This window comes from Balearica regulorum, chromosome 16 (assembly GCF_011004875.1).
Source record: "Balearica regulorum gibbericeps isolate bBalReg1 chromosome 16, bBalReg1.pri, whole genome shotgun sequence".
Classification (NCBI taxonomy): domain Eukaryota; kingdom Metazoa; phylum Chordata; class Aves; order Gruiformes; family Gruidae; genus Balearica; species Balearica regulorum.
In genome coordinates this window covers 7081813-7100848 of record NC_046199.1, presented here as the reverse complement: position 1 = coordinate 7100848, position 19036 = coordinate 7081813, and the positions used below count along the sequence as shown (strand labels likewise).

Below are 19036 nucleotides of genomic sequence, written 5' to 3'. Positions count from 1 at the left end.
TATCCCAATTTACAACCTATTTTACCTAGAATAAGGGTTTAAATATGAAAAAAACCAGCTCTAGTTAGCATGTATAGAAACATTTATCATGGCACTACACATTAATCTGTTAATATTCTTAGGTCTTTTTTTAAATTTGTGCTTTACCTGGTACCTTATTCTGTTGCAGACAATGGTTAGTAACGTTGTTAATTTTTCCTCATCTAGGACTTAAAGATGGAAGCTACGAGCAGTACAGGTACTTTTTTTAAGAAGTTAAATTATTATTCCTAAGTACTACCTTGACGCTAATGGAGTTAGGAGTGTGGGATTGGGAACCACCTGGACAGATGCTGCCTGGAACAATGTTTGCAAGATCTTTCTCTTCCAGTTACTGTGAAACACTAGAGCTATTTCTGTTTCAATGTTACAGCATGTTCTAATCTTTGTAGTCAAAATTTAGGCTAGACTCTTCTCCTTCCTCATCTTTCAGATGGTAGTGCTGGTGGTTTTCTTAGTGGTGATGGATAACTTTTTTCTCCTTTTGCTGCTTGAAAATTAGGCAGTTTCAGCGTCGAAAGTGGCCAGATGTGAAGAGACCATCATCTGCCAAGTCACTGTGAGTTGGGAGCAGTTCACGAAAAGCACTAAGCTTTTACTTACCTTTCTTTCCTTCACTTCTCTTTTTGCATGCAGCACCTTTTTTAACATCATCATCATCTCTTCTCATGGAATGCTTAAGCGGGAAGTCCTCTAAATTATGCAAGAAACATGATACTGCCATGATTGTGGGGAACTACTGCTGTACAAAACCTCTTGGTACATGTTTTCTGGGAGTCAGGGAGCATTAAGGTCAAGGCAATTTCAAACTTGAGCAAAGGTGGATGTTCAGAAGAAACCAATTATGGTTAACTGCCTTTAAAAATTAGAGACCATTATGTTGGTTTTGTCTAAATTTAAACTTGTAGCAGCTACCTAGAACCAAAATGAAGCTAGAATTCATGAGATACAAGTTTTGAACAGGTTGACATTTCAAACATAGTTGGATTGTTTCTGTGATATACCTACTATATTTTTATAGGTGGTCCACAGTGTTTCAGTTGTTTTTTCCTGCATGGAAGTATTAGATTGGATAATAGGGAAAAATGCTTCACCAAAAGGGTTGTCCAGCACAGGAACAGGCTGCCCAGGGAAGTGGTGGAGTCACCATCCCTGGTGGTATTTGAAAGATGTGTAGATGTGGCACTTAGGGACATGGTTATGGTGGACTTGGCAGTGCTAGGGTAACGGTTGGACTAGAGGATCTTAAAGGTCTTTTTCCAACCTAAACGATTCTATGATTAAAAATATATTTCTAACAACTTCCTACTGTAATGTTATACACTAAATCATGCTTATTTTATTTTAAAGAGGACAACTGTGGGAAGGATGGGAAGGCTAACCTCCCCCAACCGCTGCACCTCCATGAGGACACAAACTGGCCAGAACTTGAATCCATGTACAGACTAAATGAGAACATGTATGACTTCAGAAAGAATTCTAATGTTAGCCTGGAGGACTGGATAAACTTTGAGGCTGAAATAGATAGAATGTTTGCACTGGTGAGTGGATTAAATAGATGCAGTGAAATTATGGGAAATGCTGCCAGAAATACAGGTCTCTGAAATCCACTATTGTACCTGCTTTTTGCTTTGGATTATACCTCACCTGCTTCACAACGCGTTTTACTTCAAGATGACACTACTAACATGGATCCAGGAATTGACAGAAGACAAAACAGCTGCATCCCAAAGAGGATTGCGATCCCAGGGGGCAAAGTGTCCACAAAGACAGCAAAAGTAAACGTAAAACACTTTTCACTTCAACTGTATCTTCAGACGTCATGAGAGAAACTTCAAAGCCAAGTGTAACTCTAAAGCAAGATTTAGAAATCATGGACACTTTTGCTTCTAACTGGAGTAAAGGTAATGGTGGAAAAGAACTTTTAAGAGTTTCAGGAAATGAAGTGAGCAGCATTGAATATTCTCAACACCATGATATTTCTCAAATTTCCTCTGAGGATATGTTTTAGTTCCATGTCTACTTGTCCATCCTGTTGACACCTCTAGGAAAATTAGAGAAAACCCTGACTAACAGGATGCCAGATTCCTGGAGGAGTTGTGTAAATACTGATCAATATACTGTTTGAAAATAAATTCTTTCAGGTTGTGAAGAATTTTGTTAATAAAAAGAGTGGAATGCCCACATACCATTTCTCAAAATGTTACTTAATGTTGCATAGTACATTTCAGAATTTATCCATTTTTTAAAAAGTACTGAAAAATTTCAGTAAATGTACATCTTAAATTTTAATGAAATCAGATTTGTATGAAGTTTTTTTATGTGGTAATATTATATTGTATGTTGAAAACCAAAACAATTCCTTTGAGAAAGCAGCATTTGCTTAGTAGTGTAACTTTTACATTTATTTTAAAAAAAAAGGCAGCTCCAAGAAGTTCAATACTTGTAGCCAATAAAGAATATTCTAGTTATAAGTGCAGTCTACAAAAAAGTAGATGTTCTGGATGACAGTTACTGTTTAAAGGCTTTTAAAGGGAAAAACCCCATCATTTTACTAAGGAAGCACAGTGTACAGTGTCGATTTGAGTATTTTCATAAAGACGTTATTAAATACAATGTAGTACAGGCACTAGCAGCGATCTTTGTATTTATAGGTTTTTTCATGTTAATCTGCTACCTGGTTTAAAGGCACATGCAGGAGGGAGCTCATGTGACAGACTCGACCAACTGTGGCCTTCACTCTTAACAAAGAGGTACCTTTTTTTTTTTTTTTTTCCTTCTCCAAAATACAAACTTAACTCACACTTCTAGAAACACAGTGTAAAAATACACCTTGGGAATTATTTTGATTACCTTTCTGGTTTTGCACATTAGGAAATTCAAGTGAAATTACTTCATGAGGGGTAGAGATCTCTGGTACCACACCCTCATACTCAAAAAATATACTTGAATTTAGAAACTGAGAAATAAGCCCTCTCAAAGTGGCAGCAGGGTCTTTCATTGTACATGCTCTGTAGTAAAACTAGGCTTGAGCCTGTATTTATATCACACAGGAGTAAGTCAAATACACTTCCCAAAATTTTCTTGCACTTTTTTTTTAATTATGGAAGTAATATGTGATTGTCTGTCAATCTAGCCATAGATTTTGTTTATAATCTGTTACAGAGTTCATGGACTGTTAAAGAAACATCTGCTAGCTAATGAGATCCTGGATCAATAGAAATAAGTAAAAATACTGAATTTAAACTCACCAATAGAAACACATTTTTGCTGCTTTCCAGAGAAAAGTGTTAGCTGTCTACCATTCCCAGTAAGTACACAGAAAGAATACTAAGTTAGATTAAAAAAAAAATTTGCACTTACCTTTTTTTTGTGTTCAGCCTATAATCTTTGATGAGGGTGGGACTATCACGACCCGGCATGGCCAGCGTTACCGTGCCTGTTGCGTATCAGCCAGAGGCTTCAAAAGTTACCATGTCCCTTTAGACCAAACCCTGAGCTGTGGGATTCGGTATGACACAAGCAGCAGCAGTTATTTTATGAAAGGTAGGTTGTTGCAAAGTTATGGGGAAAGCTACCGCCTCTTCTCCTTTCAGCTCTGCTAAAGACTGCTGTTTAAGTTGAAAAAGACATAAATTCCAACTTTAGTTGCTAAATGGGCCTCACAGGTGGAAGGTCAAAGTTGTTACTCCCTTAGCTTTTATGGCCAACTAGGAAAAAAAATGTAAAACATTTACTATACATAGCTTTCCTCAGTAATAGCACCAGATTTCCTGTGACCTTTCCAAGACACAGTTATCAGCCTTAAAGTATTAGACAGCTACTACACCGTGTCGCCAAGTTCTGATTTTAAATAGAAACCTTTATTTACATTATTATTAACATCCAAACACAAAAATCAGAAGAGCAGTAATACCTTACAACCAACTCTTTTATAAATCAGTCCCCATGATTTTTCTGTTTTGCAACATAGATACAGATATTTCAAGCAATACTTAATGTAAACTAAACTTAAATGCAATTCTCAATACTGTATGCCTTCTCCTGAGAATTTTTTAAAATATTGCTCTCACAATTACATGGTTTCACACTCGCTGTATCATTCTGTCATCTGGTAGTCTGCACATAAATTCTGAAATAAAATGTGTGCTAATTGGTACAACATTCAAATAGTTTTGTCTTATGACTGAAAATGGTCCTGATTTTCTAACTTTAAAAGCAGTATTTTAGGCCAAGATTGGAAAAAAAAAAAATACTACATATGAATTTCATAAAAACATGGTTTCTGTGATCAAGAGAGTAACAAAGACATGTAGCAAAACAATGCTCATTACGCAGCAGGGATCAGAGGTGGCTGTACTAGCTAATGGTTCTCATCCTGTTGAAAAGTGTTACACAGGTTGTTTTTTTAAAACATTCAGAAAAATCTGCTGCTCTAGAACCAAAACAGAACTGGTCGAGATATTAAAGTCAACAGATTTCAAGGTCAGTTTTATTTCCTGCAGTAGGTAAGATCTTCAAACTAGATGGAGTATTTAGGATCAGTGCTGCCAAGTAAGATGTCATCAATGCCTTTTAAAAATGCCTCCCCTCCCCCCTTAATCAAATTTAAACTAAAAAATCTTTGGATTCAGCAAAAAAGTAGGTACTGGAAAGCTCCAACATTCTAAACATGGGAAAAAGGATGATCCTTTACAACATCAGTCAGGTACCTGTTATACATAGATGTATAAATAGAATCACTCATTAAAAAAAAAATTAAAAGGGAACGATGTATAAAGTAATATATAGTCTAATAGCTCACCTAATGAAAGCAATCAGGGTTTGTAGTTTCCATCAATATAATGAACAACTACAAAATATAAAGATTGTTCTACTTGGATTTGATATAAAAAGCAAGGGATTGTTGCCTTTCAACGTCAGTAGGCAGCACTTAACAAATAGATATGTCCTAGGAAATAAAAAAAGATTAAAGTTCCTTAGGCTTTTAAAAGTTTTGCATTAAAAAACACACATGAATTGGTCTGAAGGTTTCAAATAAATACTACCACCTAATCTATATAGTCAGTACTAATTGCAGAGACAGGGTTGCATAAAGCAGATCGATTGAATCTACATTCCCTTTGGAACACAACTGGCTGTATGCTGAGGATGAGTGTTTTGAGAATATTTCTAGTTAAAATTATTTCTATTAAAATGGAAGATCACTGACTATTCTGAACAATAAAACCACCTCTTGCTTACAGTACCAAGAAGAAGCAATCAAGAACACAGATATTTGTTTTTTACTCACTTGGGAGAAGTCAGTTTTCCATTACACAGTGAACAACAGAACAAAAGCACCATACATCTTAAACATTTCTGTGTCGTCCTGTAGAGAAGTTTAGAGGTTCGACTCATCATAACTGCCTGAAACTGGAAAAACTGCAAAGGGATCTTCATTTCAGGGAACCAAAATAGAGGGAAGGGGAACCTATCGGTGAATAATATGAATAAATTTGTAACCAGACTTAAATACTGATATGAGAGAAACCTGCTTAGAAAATACATTCATTGCTATTAGAACAATCCAAGGAGGTGCAGACATTTGGTTAAAGTGTGGCTTAATATCCTTAAAGGTTTCTGGATGTCATGTAACAACAAATATTTTGCAACAGACAAACTTTTTTGAAGAACATTTAGAGTTCATGAAAATTGACCAAAAAAAGACACAATCCAGATTTAGCAACTGAAAGGCAACGTATTGTAGAAAGACATGATCATCATGACAAGTCATAACACCTTACAATGCAGAGCCTTTTTGTCAAATTGCCTTATGTAAAAAGAAAGAAAGGTAACAAAGTGCTCACAGGTGGAGAAAGCATTTAACAACTGGTCTTTTATAAAAAGCTATATGTTAAACATGTAAAAATAAATGAAGTGTTGAAGACCAAAGAAGAGAAGGATGTGGGCCAAAGTCACCCAGCTTCAAAGTCATTAAATTTAACTGGAAAAAAAAAAAAAAAAAATTTCTATTTGGACCTCAACTACACTGAGTTTACAGAAATCAATTTTTGTTAAATATTTAGCTTCACAAACTCTGCAAAAATGAGTTAGTGACCTACAAAAGTCATATATATAATACATTATCTTAAAGATCATATTTACAAAATTTATTCACAAAAAGACTGCAAAATTCTGATTCAGACTGCAGTGCCTTGCCTTGAGTTTTCTGAAGTTATTTTCAAAAAAGATGAAAGATTATTGCTCTAATTTCCATACACAGAAAACATTACATTATGCAGTCTTTTCAAATAATTCTTAAGAGATTGTGTTTGAGAAGGAACATGAGTACACCCTACCTTCATATTAAGTCCTTATCAAAGATATTGCATTAATCCATAATATATTTTATAAAGTGCACTCAGCTGCACATCAGTATGTAAATATTAGTCACAATTGTGTTTAAATAATTTAAATTTATTATCCTCTCTTTTTACCCCTTGGCTTCAATGGACAGGATTTTGGACTGGTATGTGCCAATTCATTTTGCACTGCTACTTTGCTTGGGAAATCCTGACTCGTGGGGGTAAGAGATTAAAAGCAGCATTTATATTCAGGAATTAATATAAAAGAGTCAAGGCTAGGAACTACATTCTCTGTCAGATATCGTTACTAGAGAAATCTGAAAATTCTTATCACCGTGACTTCTCCAGGCACTTTTGTCTGCCTGTAGTTAAAGGGCTTTGGATAGCTACAGTAAACAGATGAGGTATACCTGGAGTCTACCCATCATATCTACTAAAACGCCATTGCCAAATTCACATTTCTAGAGACAGAGCGCCAAAAATATTTATGACCTTTTTTGTACACCACAATATACAGTAATACAGAGACTGCTTCTACTAAAATGGGGGGTTTTGTTGTTTTTCTTTTTTTTTTTCTCCTCTGAATGAAGTAACTTAGGACATCATGGCGATTAACAGGAAAAATCACTTATTTCCAAAAGACCAGTACTAGTTGCCATGAAGAATGCGTAGCTTTCCTTTATAATACTAGTGCATCATTAATACAGCGCATTCTTGTTTGAAGATACGGTTCTAGGTGTCAGCAGTATTTCTGTTAAAGAAAAGAAGAAATAATCATCAGAGAAAATAAAAAAAAAATCTTTGCTAAAAAAACTGGTCAACATACTGCATTTTGAACAGGAAAGCACTGGCAGTCAATTCCTAAGCAAAAGAATAGCATTTCAGTGCTCTGCTTTTGTAGAAAAGAAATGTAGTCCCAGAATTTCCTACACACATTATTTGGGTATCTTCACTGTATGACCTGTGAGTTTGGAAAATCTGACACATTACATTCCTCTTCCCCCTTTATAAAAGGTACTTGTTATATCAAGGTCCTTACTTATCACCCAGAGGTCCTCAGATTATTTTAGCTGCTTTCTTAGGTTAATTCCTTAGACAAAATTTCATGAGGTACTTTCTACTTGAATACGTTTAGCTTATCTCAGTATTACATTGCTCATCCCTTGGTATTTTGTGGAAAGATTACAGCAAAAATATATTTAGTATTTCAGCCTTCTGTGCAGTGCCTGTTATTTGCTCACTTTTCCCTTAAATAAGGGTCCTAAATTTTCCATAATTTCTTGCTATGCATACACAAGCTATTCTAAGGTATTATAAGGCTAAGTATCATCATCAGCTTCTGCCAGAAAAAGGATACTGTGCTACCAGGATTCTTGGTCTGACTCATAAGAGCTATTTATATATAATCTTTTACATCTGCTCAAGATGCTTTTCACAATCTTCATGTCCTGCTCTCTGGGGTTTCTCCAGGCTCAGAAGTATTTAAGCAGCCTTTGTGCAGTTTAAGCCTTGATCCTACCTATGATACTTCAAAGTCAACAGCTAGTCACAGCATATGGCTTGGGTTCATCAAAAGTAAGTATCTCCTGGGACATATGAATGGCAGGTGCATAGATGTAAATACAAACACAACAGGATAACTGAGAACAGGACTGAGCCAGAGGAATGGCTTGAAGCAAATTGCACTCAGTGGGAAGAGAGCCAACAGATCTTTTCATTGATCTTTATGTATAACTTACCTGGTCTGGACCCATAGGCATCCCTGACATAGGCATGGTATTGATATTCATCTGTCCAATATGGCCACTGCTGCCATTCATGTGCATCATACTGTATGCTGCTGGATTACCTTGATGGCTGAACTGCTGCTGCGGGAAAGAACTGAAGCACAAAAGGACAAATGAAAATACCTTCCAAGAACTTTACACATTGATAAATTGCCTTCCCTGCACCAGCTGTCAACACGTGAAAGATAAGTCACCAGAAGCATAAAACTATTTTTACATTCACTTGGTTTCTAACTAATATCTGTTTAACGTAGCAACAGAAATTTCCCTCCCAAAAGGAATTTTGACTTTTTAGATATGCACAGAAGTATGTGTATGCATTTCCTATTGCAACCTCTTTGGAGGCTTCTGTTAGGACTGTACATTGTAATACTACTCTGAACTTTTGTATTTCCCCCCAAGCTATTTTGCAATATTCAAAGACTAAATATTGATTGTAGAGGTCCAATATGAATAAATGGAGCTAAGCATAAGATACATTTAATCAGTCTATTTCCAGAGGAGGATCGAAGACATACAGACACTAGAGATATAATTATTTTTCCCCTCTTCAAACTCCTTTTCCTACTACAACCTATTTAACATAGCTTCTACTTTTGACAAAATGAAAGACAATTTTTGAGCTATTAGGTTATAATTGAGAAGTTCACCTGCTCCTGGCCATGCTTCCTGATGGCCAGCCCTTCATCTCAGGGGACTGGTACATTGTTGCTGTCTGAGGATGCTGCATCATAGGATTCTGGGAGGGTCCAATTCTTGATGACATCATTGGGTTGGGAGGGCTTGATACTCTGCTAAATGCAGGATCAGGTTGTTGGCTTATTCCTTAAAAGACGAAGAACAGACAATATACTTCAGTTATCATCACCTAGTACTTTTAGTTTATCTTCTTGCAATGATAGGAAGGGAAAGAGTCATCCTTTTTTGTAGAAGTATTTTCCATTTTTTCAGAATGATAGGTATTTAGGTAGTCTGGATTAATAATAAGTGAAGAAAGGGAAAAGAACACCAGACAGACAACCCCCCCCATGTTAGTACTCATACCGTAATTAGCTGGATAGGGGAATTGCTGTGGAGGAACTTGAGCCATTGGAGGGCCTGTCAAAGCACTATCCATGCTTCCTGAGGCTGTCACGTTTGGTGGTGGACTGAAGGCCTGAGGTTGCTGTTGCTGCTGCATCATCATTGCCATCCTCTGTTGTCTAAAATGATGACTTATTAGCTCCCTGTTACGCTGAGCCACCATTTGAGCATTAAGAAAACCTTGCTGCTTTCCCCCAAAGAAAAGAAAAATCATATTAGAAAACATTTTTACAAATGAAATCATGTCAGACTCAATCAAACACTCTAAGATCCAGCATATCCATTACAGAACAGAAAGATAAGAAAACCCACATCCAGTACAAAAAGCATCAAAAACCAGTCAAAGGTCTTCATTATGTTGTCATTAGTGCTAAACAAATGATAAAGTAGATTACCTATCATATTCAACATGGAAAAGACTATTGGCACACTGTATCAATAGCATGACCAAATCCCTCTGAAATTTGATGAATAAGAGAGGTAAAACCCCACCTTTTATAATCATACAGTGAGAAACAAGACCAAAAGGAATGCTGTGAAACCATGAAAGAAAGTCCAAATTCTAAACAGACATGTAAAAAATATGTCTATTTAAAAATTACTGTTTCAGACAGCTAGTGCAATCATTACTTACCTGTGATCCCACCTGTGGTTGCATAACTGGTCTCATCACTGAGGTATTACCACTAACTGGATTTTCCATTTTCATTTCAAGCGCTTGACGAGTCTGATTCATAAACTTGGAAAAAGACATTTTAGTACTATTAGCTTGAAAATACCAGGAACTGAACAAAGTAATGGCAACTCCTCCAAAAAACATTTTTTACAAACCTCTTGCATCCATAATGTGCAGTGGTTAATTTTTGCCTTGTTTGATGCACCTGAAGTACTAAACTATTTGGTTAAGCAGCTCAAACATAAAGAAAGAGAAAACCCCTGTAAACAGTGCAGCACTAACTGGCTTTTTTTTTTTCTTCCCTCAAAATTAGCACTTTTTAAGAACAAATATATATTTCATAGTCACGGAACAAGCAAGATAGAACACACTATTTCCTAAGGATTAAACATCGCCATTCTGTGTCACGCAGCCCTATCTCAGTTTTCTGAGTTTTATTTGTACATTGTATTTGATATCAGGACTGCATTTTCACATGGGGAATTCAATGCTGACATCCAGCAGCAATTTTTTAAGCAGTGCTTTCAACCCAGTGTTAAGATCTACATGGCTGGATCTACTCTCTCACCTTTCATCCTAAGAAAATACCTAAAATGACATCAAATCAATAAACGGAAAGCAAACCCATATTTCAATAAGCCCAAATGGTTAGAACACACAGTCAAAAAAAAGTAACATTTGATTTGAAGGAGAAATGCAGCTGCCCATTTAATGATAATCAGTGAGATTCAGATAAAATACTAAAAATGGATAAAGAGATCATCCACAGCTACGTTGTACAAGAGTACTGTTTTAAGTAGCAATTACGTTGTGTGCTGCAGAAACCAATCCAATCTGTAGCTAAGGAGGCTGATGAAGGAGGTTCTTTCACTCCTACAGCCATTAGGCACTCAGTGTGAAAAGCACTGTCAAAACGAAAGATCCATCCTTTCAATCATCTGCTGTAATGTCAATGTTTGTATTCATGAAGCAACACAATTCAGTGTGCACTTTATTCCATCCCAAAACAAGAAGAAAGTGTAAACAGAGGAGCAAAAGATTACCTGCTGCCCCTGAAGCCTCTGCTGGAGCTGCATGCGGAGCTGCTTTGGTGTATTGGTTCGAGGTCTCATCACATTTGCTCTAGGATGCATACTTTGAAGTGGAAAATTGCTCTGTTGGCTCATCTGATTCATTACTGAATTAAAGGATGGCTGTTGTCCCTGAATGTTACTAAAACCTCCTGGCATTGCTGCCCCTTGCCCTTGATAGGGCTGACCATATAACGAAGGCTTCTGGTCAATCATAACTGAAGATTCCTGACCTTGAAATGAATCTTGTTTGGCTTCCAAAGCTTGTCCCTTCAACAGATATAAAAGTGTTTTCACTAGTAGTGTATTCTTTAAGTAGGAATCGCTATAGAAACCATAAAGCTAACACAGCATACAACAACCAACAGTTTCTTAGGTAGAACACAGCATGGACAGATTACTGTTAGTTTTGTCTTCAGACAAGTAAAATACCAAAAGTTGTTGTTGTTAATAATAATTTAATTTTTTTTAAATACTTCTGCTGCACCCTGCTTACATGGGCAAACCAATATCATAATTCAAGCCCTTCTGCACTTCTAAACTGCAGTTTGTAGAAATGACAGTATGATTTTGTGGTTTTTAGCAAGTTCCAAATTATTCATAGATTTTCTTTTTTCTATTTGCTAGCCATGCAAATTCAAGCTGGAACTAGAGGAGATGGAAGTGTCCTACTCACTGCCACTCAAATATTTCACAATCCAAGCTCAGCTGACAATAATTTACTAAAGAAACCCAATGCAATTCTCTGCTTATAGAATTATAATGATTTACACACCCCCTATATACCAAAGCTTATTACAATAAACTGATCTAAGATGATGTAATTTTATGTTTTTGTAATGCGCAAGAAATGTAATCAATACTGAGCTTTACCAATGAAAATCACTACTCCAGGTAGATGCTTCCAAAGGCAGATTTAGGAAAGTGAAGACAAGGAAGCGAGGAGACAGAGTGAGTGAGGGTGCTGCCTTCACTTTCTTTTCAAGTAACAAAATAATACAGGTTTTTTGAAAATAAATGGCCAAATTCTCCTTTTACTTACTTGGTTTACAAGATCGGGAATTCCTAATGCTCTGTCAATTTCTTCCAGACCTGTGACATCCGTATTACTCAGCAATGTGTGCAGCTGATCCAAAAGTGCCCTTTCATCAGTCTGGCCTTCCATATTTGGTGCCGGACATAAGAGGTCATCCAAAGAGTTTCTAACTAATTGTCTGTATATATAAAAACATTACAATCATTATGGACTATAAAGGCATATACATAGTTTTTAGATAATATATTGACCTGGAGATGATCAAGTACTATAATCACTCAGAAGGCTGACGTAAGACTTAAGAACTTAAGTCCCAAATGTAGGTCCCAAAATGTCCAGTCAACTGCCATCTATCCTTGAATACACACACCCCCACCCACCCCCACCCCCATTTTCTCCTGGCTTCTGTATGTCTCAGAGAGACATGATTTCAGATTTTCTCACCTCTTTTCTCCATGCCTCCCAACTCAAGGACTGATTGATTTTGTTAGCAACACCTTTTGTGGAGCTGGGTTAAAAGATACCCAGTGTCATATGAGAAAACAGTAGCAGAAATGGAAACAGATTCTGACTCCAATCTGTTATCCCCACTGTATGTGCTACATTAATTTTTTTCCAGGTCTTAAATTCTTCTGATAAACAGTGAACACCTGTATTTAAACTTATCTTAAAACCTTCCCCAACTCTACCTGTTTTGTGAACCCCGCGATGCTTGCTCCATGGACAGCATGTTGTCAGGCCACGATCCTGGTTGGTTAGATGGTCCTGGCTGTCCATACAGATTCCCCCCCATGCCAATGTTTATCTCATTTGGCCCTGTGAGATAAAACATTTGTGTGTTTTTTAAAAACAAAAGGTGTCCTCTTGGTCTCCCAGTGTTCATATAAAGCATTGTGGATTATCACACAAATTGTTAAGAAGTTTGACGAGCTTTCCATTAACATGTTTAAAGTGTGTACGTACATAAACTCATAGTCAAGATAATTTCAGAAATATAACAGACCACAGATTTAAATATGACAGTGATACAAAGCTGGTACTGATACTGCTTCTGTTAGAGCAGAATTGCTATTTCTAATCTTTAAGCCTCTAAAATAGGAACTTGAGAGAGACAGCAAAACTTTACATTAAAAAAAAAAAGTGTTCTGGCCAATGAAATCTGGGTACTAGCAAATATACATTGTCATAGTGACATCAACAACACTTGGCATTTTAAATTCCGAAACAGAGTGAAAAAATCAAAGGAAACAGAAGGTACATAATAGCATTTTGCTCTTTGGGAGTATGGCCTTCCTTCTACCTATTCGGAGACATACAGCACCACATAGGAGAGTTTGCGCCATCCCATTATTTCCCGATATTTGTAGGAATCACCTAGCAATAACAATTTCTAGGAAGCTAAGCGGAGGAACTCTGACTCAGTCAGGACTGCATAAATTCCTTCCTTATTTAGCCTTACATCTACATGTCGCATTGAAACAGTAAGTCTGTCTAAGAGAACTGGCAACAGCCCTGGTAGCCTTCCGTGATGAAAATGGAAAAAAAAAGAATGCCAGTCTATTTCAGCCTGTTTTGGGCATGTGAGCATTGCCACATTAGACAGAACAATTTCAGCTCTAGGCTAAACCTTTGTCTGAGATATAGAACAGAAAAAAAGCATAGGCTTTAAGATTCTCTTTTAGACATGCAGTTTATTTTCTCCCATGCAAACATGAATACTTAAAAGAGAACCTGTACTTGCAATGTGTTTTATATGAAATTTGGAGACTCCATGTGAGAAGCATTTTGAAATACTTAAGAAAAAGCTTTAAAAAACCCTGATTACCAAGAAGTTAACAGCGAAAAAAAAATATCAAGTACAATGAATTAATCAGAATACTAGTATCTTCATATATAATCATAGATGGTATTAAGTTCCTCAAATTTAGCAGAGATGTACTGCACTAGAGAAACAGAAATAGACAGAAATTATCCCCCAAAATCTGAGGACTCAGCATGAATTATCTGTGTATGAAACACACAGATACCACCAGAAGAAAACAAAAAGAACACCAAAAAGTCATCAAATGTCCCAGTCACGGAAAAACAACAGTGGTTGAGTCAGCATCCCTGAAGGTATTTGAAAGACGTGTAGGTATGCTGCTTAGGGACATGGTTTAGTGGTGGACTTGGCAGTGCTAGGGTATTGGTTGGACTTGATCTTAAAGGTCTTTTCCAACCTAAATGAGTCTATGATTCTATTCTATAGTCTTTACCTCAAAAAGCCTTTGGATGAAAAGCTAGCATTCTACCAAAACTGAAAAGATTCTGATGATGAATGCTTATTAAGAAACTAGTTACATTGTTCTAAGCAGGACAATAAAAAGTAAAGAACTTACTCATGTGAATCATTTGCTGTTGTAGCATTGCTCTTGTACCAGGTAAGCTATTCGAGCGAATGGGCAGCCCAGACATAGAGCCACCCACCGCAGGTCTGGGAAGGGATGCACCGAACTCTGATCCTGGTCTCAACATTGAAGCAGAACTTGTAGGTTCCAACCTGTTCACCTTTGAATTTGACAAACCCCAGTCTCCTGACTGATTCATAGCTACATTTCTGTTGGGAGCACCTGCTAAAATGAAGAGCAGAAAATACAATAATTTTTCATCTAGAATACATTATATATTTTGCTTTTAGAATTATTTTTATGGGGTTTTGTTTTACCAACAAGGACACCTGCCAATGACAGATCAATTCATTGAACTCTTACAAAAGCACTAAAGTTTATCATGCCAATTTCTAAATCATCAAACTATATTAATCTAAATATATTTTAAAATATTAATGACTGACTGCCATCATGACCTATTCTTGCTTCTCTATATTAAAAACATACGTTAAATTCAAAACTCAAAATCGTAAAAAATAATTTAACTACTAAAGAAAAATACTGGTAATAATACACAAATGGTAAATAGTTATGTTCTTACAATTTTAGCTAGGGATAGTAAAATCAAAAAGTATTTACATGCTGATGGCAAAACTAATATTCTTTAAATTTAAGGTTTCTTCTAACCAAAATTCATATTATAATCTTGCAATATTTTTTTTATATAAAAGCTTTTTCCTTTACAATGAGACCTATTTGTATATAATCAACAAACCCAGATTAGGTCCAAAATTTTCCTGGTTCTCAATCATTCTTGGACTTCCACCCATCAAGTTTGGCTTCTGTAACATGGAGAACGGATTGACATTCCTCACTGGAGCACTTGAACCCACAGGGCTGTCTAAAGACATGGCTCTGTTGAAAGGTGGGCGGGTAGTCTGCACAGACTGAGGACTCCTCATACCTGTTGAAGAATTAAAATATGCATGCAATTGTACATTTTAAATAGAAATTACTAGTCATAACTTAAATCTGATCTGTTTACAGGCACATATATTTGACCTTAAAGAAGCCAGGAATAGTAATTTTACTTATGTTCTCACTACACCAATCACATTTTGAGTACAAAGTTAAGACCTTTTACAGAAAAAGCCAAATGCAGATCCCTTTGGCCCCAGACATAAAAAGGTTTATTTTAATTTAAGTTCTGTAATTAACCATGTTTTTAACCTTTTGAAACACACTGGTATTACAGACTCCTTGAAATATATGAGTGGACTGCCTAGCCTTCCGATAACTCTGACATGGAAATAGAAACAAGTCAAATGGTTCTGTCTGGAACATGTTGAATCCAAAAGCAGAGTGTTTCTGAGTACAGCGTACTGTGTGGACTAATTAACCCAGAAATCACTGTGCTCCACAGCCAATAGTGTCTGTGGCCTTACGTGTTCTTATACCTGTTTTTACATTTTTCATTATCTATGTTTCACCTCCTTAGGTTACCTCAGCAATCTATTGCCCTATATAATCAAGAGATGACAAACGTTATAAAAGGAAGTGACAACTGCAATGACACTGGTGTATTAGCAAGGTTATCTTTCCTTCCTACTAAGGAAGGCATTCGTTTCAACATCAAGGAGTACTGATCGGAATTTGCAGGCCACAAGATGTTTTCACACACAATAAGTAAGAAATCAAAAGCTTGCTACCAATCCCATAATATTTCCCTAGTCATTTGTAAGGAACAAAAATTCTCAATTTTAATCCACAATTCATAAAATGTTTTTCCTGATGTCTTGTCTCTGACAGACGCAAAAGTAACAATAAAATAAGGAACTGAAGTTAACTTTATTAATTGTGTATATAGTAGATGAGTGCTGTGAAGATAGCTAACAGTGTACATAGTAGCCTAGGAAAGCATAATTAGCCATTTTGTATTACATTTATCCTTGAAGATACAGGACATCAAGAAAGTATTGTCTAAGGATTTGAGGATGCATTATGTTTACATCAGATAAGAAGAAAACCCTAATTTCAAAACCAAAGTGATATTAGATTAAATTCCTTACCCAATAGGGCATTTCCTTGAAATAAAGCTTGCTTTGTTCCCAGGTTATTTCCATTTGCAGACATAGCATTATTGTAAAACTCTGAACTAGTCAGATCACCGAGAATTGCATCCAAATTATCCAAGTCTCCACTCATCTGAAAAAGATGCAGTAAAATACCAAGGTTATTTACTATCATATGGCTATCCTTCAGCTTTTATTTAGTTCCTCACTAATCTTAAAAGATATAACTGGGAGACAAATGTTTTAGTTCACTGACAATACCTTGGGCTATCTCTCCATTTCCAAAGAACTTCAGATATCATTTAGCTACTTTTTTTTTTTTAAGAGTATTTTGCTTGGCTAATTTTGAGAATTAGGAGAAAATTGAAGTACACAAATAAAAAGAAAAGCACCTTTGAATATAAACATTTCAGCCATCACAAATTACAAAGATAAAAACACTAACAAGAACAAATAACATCAAGAATGTATACCATTCAGTGATAGATAATGTATTTGTCATACACAAAAAGCCTAACTTGATCACTGGTAAACACAACAATACATGAAAAGTACGCACAGATTCTTCTGGACAATTGGAACCCTAATCTTTAAAAATTTCTCTTTAAATCAGATGCAGTTTTAACAGAAAAAGAATTGCATATATATATGTTTCTATATATAATTGCATATATATCTTGACAAAACAAGCTTATCTGAATATGGTAATCTCAGGACCAAGTACTGAAACTACGCATTGGCGTAGTTGTTAGTGGCTTTTCCATAAGTGGTACTCAAATAATGTTATAGGGTGTTTCATTTATACTCAGCCATTAGCTAATATAAAAATTGTGCGATATTTTTTTATTTACATAGTTATTACTGACTTTGGAAATCCAAGTTCTAAGATATCAACATGTTTTCAGTAAATTCTGCCATACTGGCCGGTATTATTTACTTTGAAGCAGTTCTAAATGTGACTTAGGAACTAAATATAAAAGAAATATTATCTTCACTTTATGTATAAGAACAGCTGCCCCTAACAAGTGTACTGCTGCTTTCAGGAGAGTTATTCCATGGTGATATATTTTGCTATTTCCATTTCTTGGAATTTCAACTCTAGAAACACTGAAACAAATAAATATACATATATTTATTTGAAGGCTGAATATATATGTTTTTGGAACAACATTTTCCCTTACTTAAGGAAAAAAAGAGTGCTAAAACTGAAGACTGAACTAAAACAAATCTATAGCTACTTTAAGTATTATATATTTTTGTGTTGTTTATATTTTCAAAATGAAATCATGTTTTACCTTTTGCTATTGAATTGCCAACGAATTGCTCTATTTCCTAATAGGCCATAAAAATAAACATGTGCTATGTGAAATAGCAGATGTTAAAGATCTGATTTTAAGGAATAATTGGTAAATATACGCTGCCTTAATCATACCATAACTTAAAATAACATTAGTCCAGGATTTCAGCACATTTGGTAATACACATATCCTGTAGTTCTCTTTGTGATTTTTCAGTTACAGTAAAACCAGAATGTATAGTTTCACACCATTTGCACAGAACTTTCTTAGAAATGTTTACACATGCATACTAAAAAGAGTGTTCTATATTTAGCCATTAACTGTAATAAGAAAACATTGGTTTGTTGACTCCCATCATTTCACATTATACTGTACCTCCTCCGCTGGTTCCGTTTTTATTTTCATGTCTTTCTCTTGACTAGAAGTAGGAATTGTAGAACTACTGCATTGTCCCATTTTATTATCCACACTTTCTACTTTAGGCTTCAACTCTTTGGAAAGTGGGTCCTTAACATCATCTTTATCTAACAGATATCTTAGTAAAGCATTGTTTTCCTTCTTCTTTGGGCTCAGTTGTTCTTGTTTGACAGTGACTTCTCCACAGGGGGCTGCATTACTAGCATCATGATACGTGTCTTTACCAGTAGCTTCAGCTGTGATCTTGGCTACCTCTGCAGGAGAATTACCATTCTGCAACAATTTATGTAAAATCCTATGCTTCTCTTGCAGGAGTGACCCATGCATGTTTGAGGAGGAAGATACTCCCCCAGATGTTGATGAGGAAACTCCTGAAGGGCTGGTAACATTGGTAGAAGATTCTTTACAATTTGAGTCTAAAGGCGAGTTTGATGCTGTAGAATGTCCTCTTTCTTCTGAGGAGCATGTGAGTAGCTGAAGTAGTTTTTTATGCCCTTTGCTTTCAGATGGTCCCCTCTGACTTTCAGATGCCTCCAGATTTCCCTCTTTACTATCTTTTTCACTAAGGAGATCCCTGCTGTTTGACGGACAGATGGAACTTTCCACTTGGTTTTGTTCACAATACAAACCAGAAGGGCTTTTGGAGTCCTGGGTACTCGTTTTACTTTGCTGAGTTATGCTCATGTTTGGGGAATTATCCAATTTTGGACCCGGTGAAGAAAGAGTTGATAAAAGGGAAGTTCCAACACCCTCACTAATGGCTTGAAGAGCACTAAGAGAACTGCTAGAGAAAGTGCTGTTGCCGGTGTTGCTGGCAGATCCCATTGGAGAGTGCATACCTG

The 19036-nt window shown here is 36.1% G+C and overlaps 2 protein-coding genes across 21 annotated transcripts in view; one reads left to right on the top strand and one right to left on the bottom strand.

Annotated features, from left to right (window-relative positions):
- The window catches only part of SULF2 (sulfatase 2), a 161359-nt gene extending 158846 nt beyond the window's left edge, over positions 1–2513 (top strand). For all 19 annotated transcript variants that reach the window (XM_075768838.1, XM_075768837.1, XM_075768839.1 and 16 more), the window contains 3 exons: positions 208–238; positions 542–598; positions 1390–2513. In XM_075768838.1, coding sequence (XP_075624953.1) covers positions 208–238; positions 542–598; positions 1390–1420 — 119 coding nt within the window. In that variant the 3' untranslated portion in view covers positions 1421–2513. The remainder of the gene's footprint in view (positions 1–207; positions 239–541; positions 599–1389) is intronic.
- A 1367-nt stretch (positions 2514–3880) lies between these two features.
- Positions 3881–19036, bottom strand: part of NCOA3 (nuclear receptor coactivator 3) — an 84740-nt gene continuing 69584 nt past the window's right edge. Inside the window, exons 13-24 of one of the 2 annotated variants that reach the window (XM_075768815.1) lie at positions 18153–19033; positions 16477–16612; positions 15183–15371; positions 14417–14650; positions 12728–12854; positions 12045–12216; positions 10976–11272; positions 9891–9995; positions 9218–9443; positions 8824–8998; positions 8126–8267; positions 3881–7137 (exon numbers count right to left, since the gene is read on the bottom strand). In XM_075768815.1, the coding sequence (XP_075624930.1) occupies positions 7126–7137; positions 8126–8267; positions 8824–8998; positions 9218–9443; positions 9891–9995; positions 10976–11272; positions 12045–12216; positions 12728–12854; positions 14417–14650; positions 15183–15371; positions 16477–16612; positions 18153–19033 (2696 nt within the window). In that variant the 3' untranslated portion in view covers positions 3881–7125. The remainder of the gene's footprint in view (positions 7138–8125; positions 8268–8823; positions 8999–9217; positions 9444–9890; positions 9996–10975; positions 11273–12044; positions 12217–12727; positions 12855–14416; positions 14651–15182; positions 15372–16476; positions 16613–18152; positions 19034–19036) is intronic. The other variant, XM_075768816.1, reaches the window with a different exon arrangement.